Source organism: Epinephelus moara, chromosome 11, assembly GCF_006386435.1.
Source record: "Epinephelus moara isolate mb chromosome 11, YSFRI_EMoa_1.0, whole genome shotgun sequence".
Classification (NCBI taxonomy): Eukaryota; Metazoa; Chordata; class Actinopteri; order Perciformes; family Serranidae; genus Epinephelus; species Epinephelus moara.
In genome coordinates, this window is record NC_065516.1 from 27,164,107 (window position 1) to 27,185,544 (window position 21,438).

A 21,438-nucleotide genomic window follows, 5' to 3' on the forward strand; every position below is an offset into this window, starting at 1 on the left:
TTATTATTATTATTATTACTGTCCCCTTACTGTACAAACTGTAAATAAATCTTTATTCCTGACTATGTGACGTCGCCATTAATGTGTTTCTAGTTAAAATATTGATTTTTTATTATTATTATTTATATATTTTTTTGGTAGATTGGCTTATGGGGTGATATTGAAGGAGTTATTAAGTTAATCTTCTCATAAGTGGATGTAATATGTAGAGATGCCATCTTGGCCGTTTTTCCTCGTTTTTTTTTTTTTTAAAGTCTATATTTTGCTTTACAAAAACGTGAAAAAGCAACTGTGACCAAGCTATCACGAGGTGAGTAGCATTGTAAGCATAATTAATAGCGATAGGCTATACTTCAGTTTGTCTGTGTGTTTTTGTATGCAAGCGGGTCTGCTGCGGTCTGCTGACGGTCCAAAATGGCGGCGGTAGGACGAAACCATGGGGGAATTTGTTGCTATGGGGCGTTCTATTGAGCTTCGCCTCTTGGTATCCATGCTCTTTGCTCAGGCTTCTGATCCACGACAAAGAGCCGCCATCTTAAATACCCATAGTGCTGCCTGAGCCAGTCATGTGACATGCTACACCTGTAGCTCATAGTCATAATAAAGATATATCTTTGACAGACGCCATCTTTTACATGTTATTGTCAGAGAGGCAGACAGTCAGCCTGAAGTATATTCAAACAGTATTTCATTCATATGTCACTTATACTGAGTTTTTAAATCTCACAGAAATACCTAAAAATTTAGTTTACAAAATGAAATTATGATTTAATGTCATGTTGTGTCACAAAGTCTTCACATTATTCTTGCCGAATAGTTTTAGACAAAGTCATTGATCGTTGTCGGCAGGGTTTGAACCTGCGCGGGGAGACCCCAATGGATTTCAAGTCCATCGCCTTAACCGCTCGGCCACGACAACTGGCACATATTACTCTTTAAATGAGAGTCTACCTTGTAGATGTATTTAATTTTCTACAATTTTTTTAAAACTGAAAAAATTGATGTTATTTGATTTATTTGTAGGTGTAATATTACGATAAATTTTATGTCTGCTGGAAGAAATGTTAATGATTGTTTTCCTGCCTTAAATTTTGAGTTGTTAATTATTCAATAATTCTGGACTTTTCCAGTGTTTGTGGCTATGGATATTTAAATGGCGAAGGGTATTTAAGATGGCGACTTTCTGTCACATATTGGAAGTCTGAGGAAGAGCCATGTAGCTTGAAATGTCCCTCTGAGTTAAAACCATTCTAAACAGGAGCTACTTGGTGTGTGGACTTAATTGTTTTTCACTTTGACAGATGCCATCTTTCACATGTTATTGTCAGAGAGGCAGACAGTCAGTCTGAAGTATATTCAATTAGTATTTCATTCATATGTCACTTGTACTCCCCTCCAAATCTAAAACTATGCTTAACACAGACGTGTCCATATTAAGGAGTGAAACTTGGGGACCTATGAACATATTGCGGGACAGCCTGTGTGAAGATATTGTGCTTCAAAGACACAAAGTCATTGATCGTTGTCGGCAGGGTTTGAACCTGCGCGGGGAGACCCCAATGGATTTCAAGTCCATCGCCTTAACCACTCGGCCACGACAACTCACATACCATTCAATCAATAATTTTGCACCTTTCCAGCATTTTATTTCAAATATCATGTAAATAAAAATATAGAGATGGGATAGACACCATCTTTAAAAACAGTACAAAAGACAAACACATCCCAACATCTAATAGATTAGACCAAAGAAACGTCTGTAAAACTAAAAAACAAATAAGTCTGCACATCAAGTAGCTCCTGTTTAGGATCTTAAATATATTAGTTTTCACTTGAAGTTTCAAGGTGTGTTTGTATTGATACTCAGCACATGTGGAGAACACTGATTATACACTGAGTTTTGTGAGGGGGACGTGTCTCCTACAACTCCAACTCCCCAAATCTAAACCGATGCTTGACACAGACATGTCCATATTAAGTGGTGAAGTTAAAGCTGAACTAGAAGATATCATGATTTAAAGACACAAACTTACTGATCGTTGTCGGCAGGGTTTGAACCTGCGCGGGGAGACCCCAATGGATTTCAAGTCCATCGCCTTAACCACTCGGCCACGACAACTCACACATCTTTCAGCCAATGAGAACCTTCCTCGTAGATCTATTTAATTTTTCTAAAATTCTTTCAAAACTGAAACAATGTTGATGATATTTGATTTATTTTCAGGTAATATTCCAATAAATGGTACGTCTGAGGCTGAGGAGCTGCGCTTCCACACTTCTTTTGCCATTTGTGCCTCCAGCTGTGTTTTTGGTGAGTTCCTCTACATGCTTGACATAGGGGAGAAGTTTCTGTGCAATCTGCAGCATCACTGCTAGAGATTGCTAAATCCTACACACTGGACCTTTTAAGTGACATTCTCAGGGCACCACACTTTACATGTTAAGATTCCAGACATCTCCAGATTCCAGAAGTGGCCATTGGTGTCAGCTAGCCCAATCTGTCTTTGTCTGTGGATACAGACACAGGAAAGAAGTTGTGACGAGTGTAAGACAGCTAAGAATGAGAATCTAAACACAGGTATGTTGTTGGTATGTTCCACCCCGAGGTTAGAGCAGTGCTCTAAATATGAGGTGGAGAGTTGAGGAAGATTGGAGTGCAGGGACAAGATGGTGCATAGGTCATCATACTTTCCACGTTACCACCTACAGAGAGAATGCACAGTTTCCCTGAAGAACTTGAAAACACTCTTGACTTTTATTTGCTTAAGTTATAAATTCAAGACCAACAGCGCTGGGCTCAGCACCTTGATATTTACATCACGACAGCTTGAAATATCTTGTGCGATTGAATGAATGCACTCTTACCTACAACATGCGCAAGTGTAGCAAAAAAATAAATAAATAATTGTTGCTATGCTACTAGGGTGGCTCTGGGATGTCAGACTGAAATATCTCTAACTATTGGATGGATTACCATATAAGATTTTGTACAGAGAGTCACGAGTTGCAAACAATGAGTCTTATTGATGTTGTTGATGTCATGATCCTGGGTTTTGGTTTCATATTCTGTTATCTTGTGGACTTTGTCTCTGAGTTTTCTGTTTGTGTTCCTTGTTTCATGTTGTTTAGTTCATATTCAATCTGGTTCCTGTTTTATTTTGTAGGTTCTCTCCTCATGTGTCATGTCTAGTTTTACTTCCTGTCTTTGTGTGTTTTCCCGCCTGTTTTCTGTCACACCTGTCTCGTTAAGTCTTGCCTGTTCCCAGAGTCTTCCCTTCACACCTGTTCTGTATTAGTCTTGTTTGCTCCACCCTTGTTGTCAGCCAATCCCTGTTTCACTCCTCTTGCCCATGTCTTCCTACTCCAGCTGTGTCTTGTCCTTGTGATTAGTCTTCTGTGTATATATACCTGTGTGTTTCCCTTTGTCAGTCTGTCTGTGTACCTTCTGTGTTCATCATTCCTGCCATAATCATGCATCCATCCCTGGTCTTTGTGTCTTTTCCTGTTTGGTTTTAGTTTGGATTTTTGATCTGCTCTCAAATGTTTTTTTTTGTTGCCTGCCTTTATTTGGAAGTCCTTCATCAGCTACATTAAAGCTCACCTTTTGTTGAAAACAAACTGCCTGTTGAATCTGCATTTGGGTCCTCTCCTGAACTGAAACCATAACAGTTGATCATCTGATTTTCCTTTAGAGCCACCATGAGGTTAACGTTAGTTTTGTGTGAACCGTCCCCACAACTGTTGAATCGATCACCATGAAAAGTGGACTGTTCATCTGCTCTCTCAATCAGATCAAAATGCCAATTAGCAAAGCTTAGCATATTAATTCGCAAAACTAAGAGGATAAACACTGCATACGTAAACCTGCTTGACACCTGGGACCGGTTGCCCAAAACACCTTAAAATTTCTCCTTAAGTATGACACCCTAGGCTTAATTTCTCCCCCGCTGAGGGACTTACACAGTTGCACAGAATCCCTTAAAAGGTTTCCTTAGTTAAGGAAAAACTTTGACTCAATTACTGCGTTGAAAGAGATTTTACACCAGTACTAGTTTCCATGGAGATTGATTGTTTGCTTTCATCTCATAAAGTTGGCTTATAGTAAGATAGTGGAGGAAATGGCAGAAGAAAAGAAGACAAGAAAACCATACTGGTTACCCTAAACCCAGTCATGTTGCAGTTAAGACGGAGTCAGAGGTACCTTAAGTTTTTTTAATTTCTATTTACCTTGCTTTGGTTGCGAAGGTCTTTTGTGCAACGCTCTAAAAATAAGACCAAGACAAGAAAAAAAGACAAATACTTAAGTGAACATTTTCTGGAAACCTAGGGTGTTTTGTGCAACTTATTTAATTTGAGGGAAACCTTAACTAAAATTTTAACTTAAGGTGTTTCGTTCAACCAGCCCCTGACAATTCCAGCTTACCTGTTCTGATTTTATATCCGTGCAACCCCCATCCCTATCAACTGCACTGCTTTCTCCAGCCCACCTTTAGACAAACCCGTGGGGGTCAGAGAGGAGCAGTTAAGGGTCCAGCCTGGAGCTCCCAGCTATCCAACATCACCGTCTCTCTCCTCTCTGCCACCCAGTTTCAACACATCAACATGTACCACTCTATAGACTGTCTGATTAACCAGTCACAAAAGGTGTGGTCCTATTTGCTGAAAGGTTGCTAACATGTGGTACACATATCAGGCGTCCGACATAAAGAATGACAAGAGGATGTCAGAGGCCAACTCTTCATACGACAGCTGAGAATGGGACTGCGGCGTATTTAGACTGCTCAGGGTTAGGGCCTGAGGTGTGGGGCCTCAAGTGTTGACAGAGTCTTGTTATGCAATGCAGAGGTCTTGGAGGAGTACATGTCATCTCCAGTTATGTTTGAGACATATTTTCACCTTGTAGACAGCTTTACACTCTGCAGACGAGCTGTGTGACGGAAGTCACTTAGGAATTCAAACAACTTCCTCAGTTTCCAAAAAATTCCAAGTATTAAAAGAAGTTGATTTTTTACGATGTGCTAAACATCCCCTTTCTTCTTTATTGCTGGACAATAAATGCGCAGTGTTTATGTTAAGGGGAGTCTCTGAGTTCAAGAACAAAACAGCAGCAATAACTCAAGACACCTGACCTCAGAGCTGTTGACAGTTTGTTTCCCCTCTGAGGCCAAATGAAGAAGGCTGAAAATGCTTCTGTCAATTAGTGCAAAGATCTTGGAGGAGCTCAACACTTTGCAAGGATCCTCCTCCCACATTATCACCTAATAGACATAAGTACACTTTCCTTGTGTAACTCGAACTCGTATGACACTTGTCAGGATCAATTTGACCTTAGCTCTAAATTCTGTGTTAACTTGCCTCCAGTATTTTAATCATATCAGAAAATCCGCCCTTTTCAGGAATTTAATAGCAAACACATCCACAATGGTAAAGCCACTCCTGAGAGGGCCAAACGACAACGCTTTCACTTGAGCTCAGTAGAAGAAATCCCCAAACAATTTCACAGGTTTATCTTTGTCCTCAAGGGTAAATGGAAGGAAACGATGCCAGGCCAGCAAGGAGGAGTGTGGAGTTACAGTATGAAGTAGCAGCAGGTGCCAGTATATAGGGTGATGACCTTGCCTTGCTGAACAACAGCTGCAACCGTGATGATGTTCACACTCATCTTTCATTGTTGTTTCTCCTCTCAATGGCACAGACAAAAGAAACAAAAAAACATAAGAAAAATATAAGAAATTTCTCAAAATGCCATTTCAGTGATTTAAAGCAGGGGTATGCAATTAAAATTCAAAGAGGCCCAGATACGAAAACTTCCTCGAAATGAAGTTGTGAACATCATAATGTCTAATTGCATCCTATGAAATAAAACCATGTAGACCTATTGAACTTGTATGGTCACTTGTATGGAAAACAAATACTGGTAGCTACCTTTAGCATAAATAAAATTAATCCTAGCACAACGCCTAAATTTTAATAAAAGTAAAAAAGACAGAATATACTACATAAAATGCCTCCTTAAGAGAAAATGCAAAGAGAGCTTTGAGCATCCCCCCAGCTAATCTTGCATATTACTGGACCAATCAGCCTAATATTTTTGTGCACATTTATGATTGTATGCTCAAGGACCTCTCGTGGTTGCAGTGATACACAGTTTAAAATCCTGTGAAATCCTGACTCCTCACTTTTGGGGCGGTAAGTTTTCCCGAAGTCGGCTCGGCTAAAAACAACAAGCCTTAAATTGTCTGTTGCAACTTAAAAAATGTTTGTAAAACTGCCAACGTACATAGCTGATTCCCCGACCCAGAAACTCTCATGTTGTTCAGGCCAGGTATGTTCAGACTACAGGAACAAAAACATGAGCTGCCAGAGCTGAGTGGCTCTCCTCTCAGGTCTGTCTGGTTCATAACGCTGGTTACCATAATAGCTAAGTTAACATTCGTGTTTAGCAAATGCCTGGAGGCGTATATCCAATCAGGTGCAGAGAAGGCACGAGTCTTCCTGCAAGGCATACACTGATCCATCCAACAGGAGTGGTGACAATTCACGCAAAACAATTAATACCAACCTCAAGGTAGGCCTAAAGGAAAAGTCAGAGGATCAGCCAAGACGCATGGTCTGCAAATCATGACTCTGTTTAAAATTTCACAGCAATCCATCCAACAGATGTTGTGTTACATCAGTCTGAGATACAGCCACACTAGTAGCATGGCTATATTTTTTTTTCAGTTGAGCCTCTAACAAAACTCAGTCTTAATACTGTTCATATTGGAGAAGGGTGACTCACAGCTGTAAGTTGATCCAAACATAGTCAAGATGTGTAGTGCTACTTGGTTAGACCACGGAAAATAGACACTGTTTGTGTTGCCAGAAAGTAGCAGAGTAAGCTGCTAATGCTCCATGTTGTCCTCTTCTCATGTCTCTCTTACCTTCAAAACATATTTTCCCTCTAGCAAACCGTCTATGCACAGTAAACAATCGATTTAACTGGCCCTTAAGTGTCGCCATTGCCCTATTAGCTAGTTTAGCAAGCATAAGTCCGTACCATGGTCCACCATTTGGTAATGCCTGATTTAGAGGGTCCATTTTACAAATCACTGGTTCATAGTGCAAGCACACAGGAAGGAGGAAACAGGGTGGGAATAAAGGGACATTTTCAGTAGCCGACCACCAAACACCTCTTTTCTCTTGGTCATAGAGTTTTCTAATAGACTTCCAAAGCTTCTCACCAAGAGAAAACCATGGAAGACACAGTGCTGTTTTATAATAGCAGTTTCATATTTGGTATTGTCCGGGGTGTGCGAGTGTGAGACAGAGCAAGTAAGTGTGAGGGTGTGAGTCTAAGTTTGATATAATGTGTCACTGTGCCTTTGCAATCTGTCTCAGTGTGCCAAAGACATTTGTAGTGGCTTTGTGGATGTCATGTGTCTGAGCTGAAGGACAAAACCAAGGAAACAATGTGCCATAAACACCTCGTGGTCCCCTTTGGTTTGTTTTGAAGACAATGAGTTGGAGACCTTTAGACTGACTTTGGACTCACCTGAACCTCTAACCACTAACCTACATCTAAAACTCACCAATTAACATGTTATATGTTGTTTGTTTAAGACATACAAGCTGTGTTGCCCTGTTTCCAGTCTTCATGCTAAGCTAAGTTAATTGGTTGCTTCCTGTATTGGTTCATATGTAGCATATAAACATAAACATGATAGATCTACACCTCGCTCTCAGGAAGAAAGCAGATAAGCCGATATCCCAAAATGTGTGACTAGTCTTTCAAACACGCTTCTTTTAGTATAAACAATAAAAGAAAAAAAAACTACTACTGTTAACCACCTGCTGTATATGTCTAAATCTAAACTTCAACAATAGAGCAGAGCCCCTTCTGCATATAAGAAAGCTCATAAAGCTCCATCAAGTGTTGACAGCAGAAGGACACGGGACAGCTGGGAATGACAGCCTTAGCACCACCCTTAATGTGCTGAGGAATGGTACGCTGGGCGCAAACAACCAACTGTCAAGACCGCGTGAAGGTCTGAAGTGGAAAGTGTGAAGTTGTTAAAGTCAGAAGGGCTTGTGTGCATCTTGAGAAGGTCTTCAGGTGGCCCACTCAGTAAACATGTGATTTAAGCATCTGCTGTGCTAACATCTGAGTTATTACAGGCATTGGCCCGTTGTCATAATTGATGTGTACGTAAGAAAGGCGATAAGTGCTCTGTATGGCCCATATGTATCTTTTTACAGTATGGAGGCTATAACCTTTGAACAGGCAGCTGCCATACTTGATCTTTTATTATAGATGGAGGAGGTCAGCTGATGTCCACTGGGAGGCAAACAAGGACCAGGAGATGGAATCCAACTCAGAAATTCACAAGTTTATCTTTGTCCTCCAGGACAAGAGGCAGACAATACCACAGTCTGTAGACAGTGCACACTTCAGTAGTGACAGACCAACAGGTGCAGTGGTCTTTGTTTAAAAAACTAATACAATAAAAATATGATTTTTAATGAATTTAAAATGCTTAATGAAACTCATGTAATTAATATTATCACAAAAAAACTATTTTCCCTTGTGTTACAGACAAGAATAGATCCACAAACATTGTTCAATAAATAAAATATAATGAAAATAACATCATACACCTTTATTTATCAGCTTAAATATAATATACTTTTATAATTTACTTGCTTTCCAGTCACTTGAAGGACAAAACAAAAATAGATGCTGGTCTCCTAGTCACCTTAGGAATTTCAGTTCACCGGCCAATGGTTATTGTGGGTTATTGTTGTCCACACCTTTATCTCCAAATACAGATCTCCCTTTTTTTTGATAAGCGTCCTTTGTTTTCCTTCTCTTTCCTAATAGGGTGGTTGGGTGTCGAGGCTCTGCCTCCTGGATGAATATAAAGAGGGGTTCGGAGGACAGGAGTAAGGACGGGAACACAGCACCTGCAGGTAAGTATACACACATTTTACATATGACTTAACTATCACATCACAAATTGAATACAAAATCTTCCATTTTTGTTATTTACAATTATTTTTTATTTATTTATTTTTTTTCCTAGAGACACAACACACTCAATCTATCAAGGGGGAGAGGAAGGCAAAACAGGTAAAAAGCTCTATGCTGTTTTCTTTTCAAAACAAAATCCATACAGAAAATGAATAGACTCAGAATAACATTACTTTGCTGGTAGTTTGCATCCCTCTCTGGATCAGTGGTGCCCCCACAGGGGTGGCCAGATGGGGCCACTGACAATCTGTGGGTGGCACACCAAAACCAAAGCCATAACTGAATTTCAGGATTTTGATTATGTTGTTGAAGCATATAGGGTAGTTGAAAATGATCAGTATGAGAGTTAAGGCATCGCATACTGATATAAATAAGCTTCTTATTTTACAGTTTATGTTACTAATTATCTGATGTGCATAGACTAATACCAGTGCAGCTAACATTATGAGTTCTACAACAAGCCTGTTTTAATGTGTTGTGTATTTATACATGTTCTGTGATTCATTGCTCTTCAAATAGGCTAAGACAAATGTACAGCTTTAATTTGAAGTGAGTACATTGATTCTAAGGAACAAAACATTTACTGGGAACAAGCCTTCTCAAGTTTAGGGGAGACTCGTGGGTACCCATTGAGCTAGTTTTCATTCAGAAATCTTGAGGTGAGAGTTCAAGAGACCCCATGCCAGTTGTTCCCTTGCCAAAGCCCCCACCCACTACCTCTGCTTAAAACATGAGAGTGCCACAGCCTCTTAAACACAGGTTCTCATAGTTCATAGGTAACTGCAAATGCAATAGTGCCCTGCAGATGATGACTTTTACTTTGTTGGATTTGGCATCCATAGGTAACCAGCTAGGGAGATTCAAGATTAGCCAATGCTATCGAGATTCAGCAAAATTCCAAAGAAAAGGTGTCAGGCAGTAGATGTTTTACACACATTTTAGTTGTTGAAATGTTACACCATATTTTTTCATTCAGTGTATAGGCTTCACATTTTTACAGTTGGAGAATGCAATAATTTATTTAGGCCTGCAACATTGTTAAAATAAAATTAAAATGTTCTTGGTTCACAGCTTTCAGGATGTCAGGTGACGCCCTCATGGCAGAGTTTGGGTCTGCCGCTTCCTTCCTGAGAAAGTCAGAGAAGGAGCGTCTGGAGGCCCAAACTCGACCCTTCGACATAAAGAGGCAATGTTTTGTGCCCGACCCTGAGGTGGAGTACGTTAAAGCCACAGTCACCACCAGAGACGGCGGCAAAGTCACTGTTGAAACTGAGTTTGGAAAAGTAAGTATGTCAGATATTTACAGTGATTAATGAAAGCTGTTGTGACACTGAACGTATACCCCTGATTACAGTTTAAACTTAGATATTCCTTGTGGTAAATCTTTTCAGACTGTAACCCATAAGGAGGAAGACATCCACCCTCAGAACCCGCCAAAGTTTGATAAAATTGAGGACATGGCGATGTTCACCTTCCTCCATGAACCTGCCGTGCTGTTTAACCTCAAAGAGCGTTACGCAGCATGGATGATCTACGTGAGTAATGAACACAAATACACAGATCGTTCCACTGTATGAAATCTTCAGTCCAATAAAGACAGACTTGTTTTATGTGTCTTTGTCTGCAGACCTACTCAGGGCTGTTCTGTGTGACTGTCAACCCCTACAAGTGGCTGCCAGTGTACGATCAGGCGGTGGTCAACGCCTACAGAGGAAAGAAGAGGAGTGAAGCTCCTCCTCACATCTACTCCATCTCTGACAACGCCTACCAGTACATGCTGGCAGGTATGTTCAGCTCTTTGTATATATGTCACCTCTTATCTGATCTCTGACACTATCCATACATTTAAAGATAACTGACCAGTCTTAACTCTTACAGACAGAGAAAACCAGTCCATCCTTATCACGTAAGTGTTTCATAAAAGTCACATCTGATTCCAATTTGAAGAGTCGAGTTTATATTTTGTTTTTTTAACATGTTCAGTTCACATGTTGGTTTTCATCGGCAGTGGAGAATCTGGTGCAGGAAAGACTGTGAACACCAAGAGAGTCATCCAATACTTTGCCAGCATTGCAGCTGTTTCTGGCAAGAAGGATGCTGCTCAGGAGAAAAAGGTCGGTTTAATAGTACATATTAGGATAAGCATAATAAATGACATTTTCTGGCCCTAATTTTCCATCTATTACATTTACAGGGCACCCTGGAGGATCAAATCATCCAGGCCAACCCTGCTCTGGAGGCCTTCGGAAATGCCAAGACCATCAGAAATGACAACTCCTCCAGATTTGTGAGTTTTTTTAATTACTTGTTTTATTAAAGATGCACTTCCTGACTTTGATGTTGTGCCCAAAAGCGCCTCAAACCCAAATTTCCTCCTAGGCCACTCTTAATGCTTCAATATCAACACAGCTGACAGTTGAATTTCAGCGTACAACGTGATTTTGCCATGTAGGATACGCTACCTATTTAGCAAGCTAACTCACTAACCCTGCAGTAGCTTACAGGGTTTTTGTTCAGGGTTACTGAGGATTTTGTTTAATTGTACTAAATTCAATTTTTAGAGCTAGCTTACCTTTGAAGAAGCACAAAGGAATTTTGAAAGAAGCACAGGAGCAGCACACTGATAATGTCAGAGCGCTGTGATTGGTTGACTGCAGTGTTGGTCGTGGAGTGCAATGATGGATGTTAATCCAGGGGCATATCCTACTTGACAAAATCATGTCATGTGAGTTTCAGCAGGGAGTTTAGAGGAAGTGAGAGGATTTTGGTAGCCTGGTTCCAGACCATAGACCCCGCCCACTCAACTGAGTAGGCTTGCATCTCTGGTCTGGCATACTTCAATGAATTTGCGATTTATCTCGTCCAAACGATGGACGGACCAATGAACGCCGGGGGTCTAGCGATTAGCCAATCAGCGCCACGCTGATGTCAAGCTGTACGCCGGTGGGTAACTGGTGAGGATAGCAACAATGGCGACCGCTACAGATCCTACAGACCACATTAACGATGCTATCGAGGTATTTCGCCACTACTCGCGTTAATGGAGGACCAAATTAAGGAAGCTGCTAAACTGGATTTAACGGCGATGCAGCTGGGCATGCACGACGACGGAGACATTTTAAATGGGCAATGCTCGCTTGTTTTCGGCACCCCCGAGGCATGGATACTAATGACGTCAGATTCTGGGTGAATTGTTGATCTCTACTGATTGGTTAGGGAAAAATCAAATTCCCTTCCCCTTGTAAATCGCCTTCAATGGAGGCGATGTCAGACTGAAGGTTCTGGGAGCTTCAGTCTGACACTCTGGCTAGGATTTTGGGGCAATTTAACAAAATCTGGGACTTTATCTTTAAGTAACATTTTTAATGGTTTAGTTTAATTGTCATTTTCTTCTTTTCTCCCAGGGAAAATTTATTCGAATCCACTTTGGTGTCAGTGGAAAGTTGGCTTCTGCTGACATTGAGACATGTAAGCAGATTGTGACATAAACATCTCCATTGTGCAGTACACCACCCTGGGAGAATGTGGACTGTAACACATCATCTCGTTGTAATTTTTGTCAGATCTGCTGGAGAAATCCCGCGTCACTTATCAGCTCAAGGCTGAAAGAGACTACCACATCTTCTACCAGATCCTGTCCCAGCAGAAACCCGAGCTGTTGGGTGAGTGCTAGTGAAACATAGAATATATCTGACCCTAAAGAAACCCCACATGCATACTGACTGAATTTTTTTTTTCTTTGACAGAAATGCTGCTAATCACCAACAACCCGTATGACTACTCCTACATCTCCCAAGGAGAGACAACCGTAGCCTCCATTAATGATGCAGAGGAGCTGATGGCTACTGATGTAAGTGAAACACAGTCCTCGTTAAAATCTCCACACATTAAGTTTCACGCTAACTCAGCTGTCTTCTTTGTTGTTTAAGGAAGCATTTGATGTCCTGGGCTTCACCCAAGAGGAGAAGAATGGCATCTACAAGCTGACTGGTGCCATTATGCATTATGGGAACATGAAGTTCAAACAGAAGCAGAGAGAAGAGCAAGCAGAGCCTGACGGCACAGAGGGTAAAAAACAGTTTATTCTCTTGAAACAAAAGCACCAATTCATGTATTTTTGACACAAGACAATGTAGTAAATGCTTCACAAAATTGATTTCAGATACAGACAAAGTTGCGTATCTGATGGGCTTGAACTCTGCTGACCTCATCAAGGGCCTGTGTCACCCCAGAGTGAAAGTAGGCAATGAGTGGGTCACCAAAGGTCAAAATGTGCAGCAAGTAAGTTAAAATTGCCGCCCCTATACCGAAATCCATCAGGAGGTTAAAGAATAATAAACAATAAAGTGAGCTTAAATTCTAATGTCATTGATTTTATGCAAATATCCAGGTGAACTACTCTATCGGTGCACTGGCCAAGTCAGTGTATGAGAAAATGTTCTTGTGGATGGTGGTGAGAATCAACCAGTCTCTGGATACCAAGCAACCTCGCCAGTACTTCATCGGTGTGCTGGACATCGCTGGATTTGAGATCTTTGATGTGAGTGTAAAAGGTTTTATGGACATGTGTGACCACAAAATATACTTTCTCTTACTCCTCTCTTTGATTGTTCCTCCTAGTTCAACACTTTTGAGCAACTGTGCATCAACTATACGAATGAGAAGCTGCAGCAGTTCTTCAACCACCACATGTTTGTGCTGGAACAAGAGGAGTACAAGAAAGAGGGCATTGTGTGGGAGTTCATTGACTTTGGTATGGACTTGGCGGCCTGCATTGAACTCATTGAAAAGGTTGGTGCAGATTTAAATTTGAATTCAGGATTCATGTAACAAACAAAAGCTATTCTTTATGAGAGATTTGCATTTAATTAGTTCTAATCGATTCCTTCCTTCAGCCCATGGGCATCATGTCCATCCTCGAAGAGGAGTGCATGTTCCCCAAAGCCAGTGACGCAACATTTAAAGCCAAACTGTATGACAACCATCTGGGTAAAAGTCCCAACTTCCAAAAGCCCAGGGTTGTTAAGGGGAAAGCAGAAGCTCATTTCTCCCTGGTTCACTACGCTGGTACTGTTGATTATAATATCGGTAACTGGCTGGTGAAGAACAAGGACCCACTGAATGAGACTGTGGTTGGACTATATCAGAAGTCCAACCTGAAGTTACTGGCTGTCCTTTTTGCTGGATATGCTGGTGCGGATTCAGGTAAGAGATCTTTGACCACACTGGTTATTCATCTTTGAAATGTCCAGAATATCAATAGGGAAGAAAATAACAATGACACTTTTATATCTACAACATTCATACGGCCCAAGATGCTGGAGGCAAGGGAAAGGGAGGAAAGAAGAAAGGGTCTTCCTTCCAGACTGTGTCTGCACTGCACAGGGTAAAATATGAATGAGATTTGGTATATGTCCTAAGTTTGGCATATGAAACCTGTTGATTTACATTGTCTTCATTTACAGGAGAACTTGAACAAACTGATGACCAATCTCAGGTCAACTCACCCACACTTTGTACGCTGCATCATCCCCAATGAGACCAAGACTCCTGGGGCGATGGAGAATCCTCTTGTCATGCACCAGCTACGCTGTAACGGTGTGCTGGAAGGCATCAGGATCTGCAGGAAGGGATTCCCCAACAGGGTCCAGTATGGAGACTTCAAGCAAAGGCAAGACAAGCAATGTTTATTTACTTTAAAGTCTTGCAATGCACTTGGACACACCAGAAGTAATGTAACCTGGGGTTAGCACGGGATGTTTGGGTCTTTCAACATCAAACACCCGTCATCCACCAATCAGGGTGGGATTGATAAGGCCCCAATTTGTTTCCCAGAAGTGTGTGAGACCCATCAGTCTTGATCCAAGCCATCCTGATGCCTTTTCTGTGGCATCAGTGATGTTCCTGATGGCTCTCTTCCTGTGTGCCCTGTGTGTTAGAGCTGAGGATGTGTGCCCATCAAGTCTGGCTGCAAAGGCTTCACTGGCCAGTCCCTATGCAGGTTCTTGAAGCTCTTTGGCCAAGGACCGAAGCCTGTCCAATCCTTTGTCCAGTCCTAAGAGGATAGTCAATTACAGCAGAGGAACCTGCCTCGCTGCTTTAGACAGTTAGAACCATGTCTGTCCTGAATGCTGTCTCTGGTATCTGGGAACTTCAACACCAACTTTGCCTGCATCCGTATATCAAATTTCGGCTTCCACTGCATTGGCAAGAAGCCCATGATGATGATCCTGACTGCTGCTGCGTGTTCTCCCCTTACTTTACAGAACTAGTATCATTCCTTGTATGGTAGAGTGATAATCCCTGTGCAACTGTCATCTGCTGTTCCCCTCAGCACCTAGTAAACCAATTAGATCAGGAACTTGATATGGAGTGGCTAAGCTTGTGATATGTTCTTTATTTGCCATTTTAATTTGTTTTGCAAATTCATTCAATACTTATAACGATGTTATGGTTGAATCATTTCAGGTATCGCATCCTGAACCCTAATGCTATCCCTGAGGGACAGTTCATTGACAATAAGAAAGCAGCAGAAAAACTTTTGGGCTCTTTGGACATTGACCATGAACAGTATAAACTGGGACACACAAAGGTTGGTTCTGTTTACAAAGAGTATGGTTCAATGTTGGAGTAAATAATTGTGCCGGAGAGAGGTTACAAAATAACTGTCTATATCAGGTGTTCTTCAAAGCTGGTCTGCTGGGTGTTCTTGAAGAGATGAGAGACGATCGTCTTGCTCTCATCATCACTGGAATTCAAGCGAGGTCTAGAGGACTGCTCGCCAGAGTTGAGTTCCAGAAAATTGTTGAGCGCAGGTTGGTGATTTACTTTTAACATTTACTGGCAAGGTACAAGGTACAGAAAAAAAAAGCTTACTGATGTTGTCTACAGGGATGCCTTACTGGTGATCCAGTGGAATGTGCGTGCCTTCATGGGGGTCAAGAATTGGCCCTGGATGAAGATGTACTTCAAGATCAAACCTTTGCTGAAATCAGCTGAGACTGAGAAGGAGATGGCAAACATGAAGGAGGAGTTTCTGAAGCTTAAAGAGGCTTATGCTAAATCTGAGGCCCGCAGGAAAGAGCTGGAGGAAAAAATGGTCAGCGTTCTCCAAGAGAAGAATGATCTGCAGCTCAACATACAAACTGTAAGATCAGCCATTCAGTTTACACAAAACTTACAGCAAAGTACCTCCAAAAATGTAATGAATAACATCATCTGTTAAATCCACTGTCTGCAGGAACAAGACAATCTTGCAGATGCCGAGGAGCGCTGTGAGGGTCTGATCAAGAGTAAGATCCAGCTCGAGGCCAAATCCAAAGAGCTATCAGAGAGACTAGAAGATGAAGAGGAGTTGAACGCAGAGCTGACTGCCAAGAAAAGAAAGCTGGAGGACGAGTGTTCAGAACTCAAGAAGGACATCGATGATCTGGAGCTGAGTCTGGCTAAAGTGGAAAAGGAAAAGCACGCCACTGAGAACAAGGTAACAAAATATTTTAACTAGTTTTGAAAGAATATATTTTGACCAGGTAACTAGTACTAACCTGATGAAAATTTAGGTTAAAAACCTGTCTGAAGAGATGGCAGCTTTGGATGAAATCATTGCTAAGCTGACTAAAGAGAAGAAAGCTCTTCAGGAGTCCCATCAGCAAACACTGGACGACCTGCAGAGTGAGGAGGACAAAGTCAACTCCCTGACAAAGGCCAAAATTAAGCTGGAACAGCAAGTCGATGACGTAAGTACAAATTTGCAACTAAATTTCTAAAGGTTCTGGAGACACAATTTATGGATTAAATGTTTGGACTGTGTTGTCTGTTAGCTTGAAGGATCATTGGAGCAAGAGAAGAAAGTGAGGATGGATCTGGAAAGAGCCAAGAGAAAACTGGAAGGGGACTTAAAGTTAACCCAAGAAAATCTGATGGATCTGGAGAATGACAAGCAGCAGCTGGAAGAAAAACTCAAAAAGTAAAACCAACCTTTACAACCACAAACATGAGACACATTGTGTGACAACAGCTGATTACTAACATGAACAACTGTGTCATTAAATATAGGAAAGATTTTGAAATCAGCCAGCATCTAAGTAAGATTGAGGATGAACAGGCCATGTCTGCTCAACTCCAGAAGAAACTGAAGGAGCTACAGGTAATTGCACAAACAGGTTTTCTTTTGTTATCATCTCTTTATTATTTTCATTTTGTGAATACCGATTCAAAGTTTTTAATCATCTGATGAATTTCATCAAGGCTCGCATTGAAGAGCTGGAGGAAGAACTGGAAGCGGAGCGAGCTGCTCGAGCCAAAGTGGAGAAACAGAGGGCTGACTTGGCCAGAGAGCTGGAGGAGATCAGCGAGAGGCTGGAGGAGGCCGGAGGAGCCACTGCTGCCCAGATCGAGATGAACAAGAAGAGGGAGGCTGAGTTTCAGAGGATGCGCAGAGACCTTGAAGAGGCCACTCTACAGCATGAAGCCACTGCTGCTGCACTCAGAAAGAAGAATGCAGACAGCGTGGCTGACCTGGGAGAACAGCTTGACAACCTGCAAAGAGTCAAGCAGAAGCTGGAGAAAGAAAAGAGCGAGCTCAGGCTGGAGCTGGATGATGTGGTGTCCAACATGGAGCAGATTACCAAAGCTAAAGTAAGACAAACATAACAAGTCTTCATTGAATGCATCGTAAGTTAATAGTTTGAAATTCTGTGAGATATGCTGTATTTGGAGAGCAAGATAGTATCATTTAAATTCTATGACTTGCATATTAATATAAAAATAATTTGTCTCAGACCAACCTGGAGAAAATGTGTCGCTCTCTGGAGGATCAAATGCATGAATACAAGACGAAGTCGGAAGAAGGCCAACGTACCATCAATGACTTCACAATGCAAAAAGCAAAGCTCCAAACTGAAAATGGTAATCACATTAACATACATGCACATTTAAGAGGAGTTTTTACTGTCACTGATGCATACTTTTTAGCAACACTACCCAGAAGATTAGTCCATGCAGATCAAGGTGTTACAGAAACACTGGAGCTGATATGCTGGCTCTTTCTTTTACAGGTGAGCTTTCCAGGCAGCTGGAAGAAAAGGACTCACTGGTCTCTCAGCTGACCAGAGGGAAGCAGTCTTACACTCAGCAGCTTGAGGACCTTAAGAGACAGCTGGAGGAGGAAGTAAAGGTATTTCCTTAAGAACCATCTGCTTTTTAACAATAGAACCCAATGTCTGCTGGCAGAATGATTCCACCTCATTGTTCTTTATCAAAGGCAAAGAATGCACTTGCCCATGCAGTGCAGTCTGCTCGCCATGACTGTGATTTGCTGAGGGAGCAGTATGAGGAGGAACAGGAGGCCAAAGCTGAGCTCCAGCGCAGCATGTCCAAGGCAAACTCTGAGGTGGCTCAGTGGAGAACCAAGTACGAAACGGATGCTATTCAAAGAACAGAGGAGCTGGAAGAAGCAAAGTAAGGATTCAGTAAATCAGTGTTATATAGACTCATTGGAGATAGCTCCTTAATATTACCATGATGTTCTTAATATATATGTACGGTAGTGATTTGATGCTTTTATTTCTGCTGTTAGGAAAAAGCTTGCTCAACGGTTACAGGATGCAGAAGAAGCTGTTGAAGCTGCCAATGCTAAATGTTCCTCCCTGGAGAAAACCAAACATAGGCTTCAGGGTGAGATTGAAGATCTCATGGTGGATGTGGAAAGATCTAATGCTGCTGCTGCAGCTCTGGACAAGAAACAAAGAAACTTTGACAAGGTAATGACACATGAAAAGACGGAGACTCTTCCAGATAGGTATACTTTGGTACAAAATAAGCTCTGAATGTATGCATTGAGTTTGTGTATAATTTATTAACATCTTGTAATTTAATTAATAATTTGATTAGGTCCTGGCTGAGTGGAAGCAGAAGTATGAGGAGTCTCAGACTGAGCTGGAAGGAACCCAGAAAGAGGCTCGGTCTCTGAGCACTGAGCTCTTCAAACTGAAGAACTCTTATGAAGAGTCTCTGGAGCATCTGGAGACCATGAAAAGAGAAAACAAGAATCTCCAAGGTCTGGGAAAAATTAGGCTTGTTTACTGACCCTGGTGCGACATGTACAATTCACACATTATAATGTATATAATGTTCTTTTGATGACAGAGGAAATTTCTGACCTGACTGAGCAACTTGGTGAGGGAGGAAAGAGCATCCATGAGCTGGAGAAGATCCGTAAACAGCTGGAGCAGGAGAAGGCTGAGATACAATCTGCTCTGGAGGAAGCTGAGGTGATCAAATGCTAAATGTTGTCTGATTTGTTGGAATTACCTTTCTGGTGCTTTGTAAGGCATACTGTGATTTGCTGTTTTCTGACAGGGTTCCCTTGAGCACGAGGAGAGTAAGATCCTCCGAGCACAGCTTGAGTTCAACCAGCTGAAGGCTGACATCGAGCGGAAGCTGGCTGAGAAGGACGAGGAGATAGAGCAGGCCAAGCGTAACCATCAGAGAGTGGTGGACACTCTGCAGAGCTCGCTGGAGGCTGAGACTCGCAGCAGAAACGAGGCTCTCAGGGTGAAAAAGAAGATGGAAGGAGATCTCAATGAGATGGAGATCCAGCTGAGCATGGCCAACAGGCAGGCGGCAGAGGCTCAGAAGCAGCTCAAGGGAATTCATGCTCACATGAAGGTACCATAGAGGCTTCTCACTGATGAAAGTTCATTCACAATCACTGAAATAAAAGATGTAAAGATTTAAAAAAAAATCTTTCTGAATAGGATGCACAGCTCCAGCTTGATGATGCTCTTCGTGCCAACGATGATCTGAAGGAGAACATTGCCATTGTGGAGAGACGTAACAACCTGCTGCAGGCTGAACTCGATGAGCTGAGGTCTGTGGTGGAGCAGACTGAGAGAGGTCGTAAACTGGCTGAGCAGGAGCTGCTGGATGTCAGTGAGAGAGTTCAGCTGCTGCACTCTCAGGTATGTCAAATCATTATGTCATGGTATTTCAGTATGTGCATGCAGCATACTGATATCACTGAAAGTATGTGGCGTAATACTATGATTCTGTGCAGAACACCAGCCTGCTGAACCATAAAAAGAAGCTTGAGAGTGACACAGCTCAGCTTCAGAATGAGGTAGAGGAGGCAGTGCAGGAGTGCAGGAATGCTGAGGAGAAGGCGAAGAAGGCCATTACCGATGCCGCCATGATGGCAGAGGAGCTAAAGAAGGAGCAGGACACCAGCGCTCACCTGGAGCGTATGAAGAAAAACATGGAACAAACCATCAAAGACCTGCAGCACCGTCTGGATGAAGCTGAGCAGATAGCCATGAAAGGTGGCAAGAAGCAGATCCAGAAGCTGGAGGCTAGGGTGAGTGTTTCTAACTTCCACTGTTTCCTCATTGTGAGTGTGCAATACCGGACTCCCTGGCTTTAACAGACTTCTAACAGCTGCATCTGTAATTTTTTCATCTTTTCAAGGTGAGAGAGTTGGAAAATGAGGTGGACATAGAGCAAAAGAGAAGCAGCGACTCAGTGAAAGGTATCCGCAAGTACGAGAGGCGCATCAAAGAGCTCACCTACCAGGTCTGCTACAGACACAATGACTCTGTGATAAACATTCAGCAAAACGTTAAAGGTTATGCATTAACAAGCGGTACGTCCTGTGTACTTATTTAACAGACGGAGGAGGACAAAAAGAATCTGAGCCGTCTGCAGGACCTGGTGGATAAGCTGCAGCTGAAAGTCAAATCATACAAGAGAACTGCAGAGGAGGCTGTAAGCAAAAATACCACACCTTCATCTACTGACACTTAGTCAATTTTCCTCTTTATGAGTCAGCTCAACTTTCCACTCTTTATAGGAGGAACAGTCCAATACAAATCTGGGCAAGCTGCGCAAGTTACAGCATGAGCTCGAGGAAGCAGAGGAGAGGGCCGACATCGCAGAGTCTCAGGTCAACAAGCTGAGAGCAAAGAGCCGTGACACTGGTGCTAAGGTCAGCAATCACTGACTGCAATGCAACTCTTACATTGTAATTACATTTTGGAAAATGATTACTGAACATTTTTTCTTTGTACAGAAAGCACTTGATGAGTGAAGAGGGAAGCCTTTATGGGATCTTCAAGGATGCTGTTTAACTGTAGTATGTTAGTTTCTTTGTTCTCCATGCAACATGAATGGAATAAAGAAAATGTGAATGCACCACTTTGTTCATGTTCCCTGTATTTGAAAAACACAAGAACTGAATCACTACTGTTATGCCCCACCCTTGTGTGGCCCTCTAGGGTGAGCAAAACTCCACCACTGACCCAAAATAACCACAAAGACACCTTTAAAACAAATCTATGGCATTTACTGACAAAAAACAAGCAAACAAGACAATAATAATCCCAGACTGAGAGGCAGCAGGACCAGCAGTCCCCACACCAGAGGCCTCCCTCCTT

General features: G+C 42.0%; 1 protein-coding gene and 3 non-coding genes across 4 annotated transcripts; 1 reads left to right on the forward strand and 3 right to left on the reverse strand.

Moving 5' to 3' along the window:
* Positions 1-837: 837 nt before the first annotated feature.
* Positions 838-919, reverse strand: trnas-uga (transfer RNA serine (anticodon UGA)). Its single transcript has one exon. It is a non-coding gene; the product is annotated as a tRNA-Ser (tRNA).
* A 601-nt stretch (positions 920-1,520) lies between these two features.
* trnas-uga (transfer RNA serine (anticodon UGA)) lies at positions 1,521-1,602 on the reverse strand. The gene has a single exon. It is a non-coding gene; the product is annotated as a tRNA-Ser (tRNA).
* A 435-nt stretch (positions 1,603-2,037) lies between these two features.
* trnas-uga (transfer RNA serine (anticodon UGA)) lies at positions 2,038-2,119 on the reverse strand. Its single transcript has one exon. It is a non-coding gene; the product is annotated as a tRNA-Ser (tRNA).
* A 6,791-nt stretch (positions 2,120-8,910) lies between these two features.
* Positions 8,911-21,185, forward strand: LOC126397899 (myosin-6). Its single transcript, XM_050056948.1, has 39 exons — positions 8,911-8,949; positions 9,063-9,109; positions 10,082-10,293; positions 10,402-10,545; positions 10,638-10,794; positions 10,889-10,916; positions 11,019-11,124; positions 11,205-11,297; positions 12,415-12,478; positions 12,574-12,672; positions 12,757-12,860; positions 12,940-13,078; positions 13,173-13,291; positions 13,401-13,550; positions 13,631-13,801; positions 13,906-14,215; positions 14,326-14,396; positions 14,476-14,681; positions 15,479-15,602; positions 15,689-15,825; positions 15,902-16,157; positions 16,251-16,493; positions 16,570-16,746; positions 16,831-16,976; positions 17,066-17,156; positions 17,258-17,647; positions 17,791-17,917; positions 18,067-18,185; positions 18,273-18,469; positions 18,588-18,771; positions 18,902-19,067; positions 19,157-19,281; positions 19,370-19,678; positions 19,768-19,971; positions 20,067-20,363; positions 20,474-20,578; positions 20,675-20,770; positions 20,856-20,990; positions 21,075-21,185. The coding sequence occupies exons 3-39, from the start codon at positions 10,090-10,092 to the stop codon at positions 21,090-21,092; spliced, it is 5,811 nt and encodes a 1,936-aa protein (XP_049912905.1). The 5' UTR covers positions 8,911-8,949; positions 9,063-9,109; positions 10,082-10,089; the 3' UTR covers positions 21,093-21,185.
* The last annotated feature ends 253 nt before the right edge of the window (positions 21,186-21,438 follow it).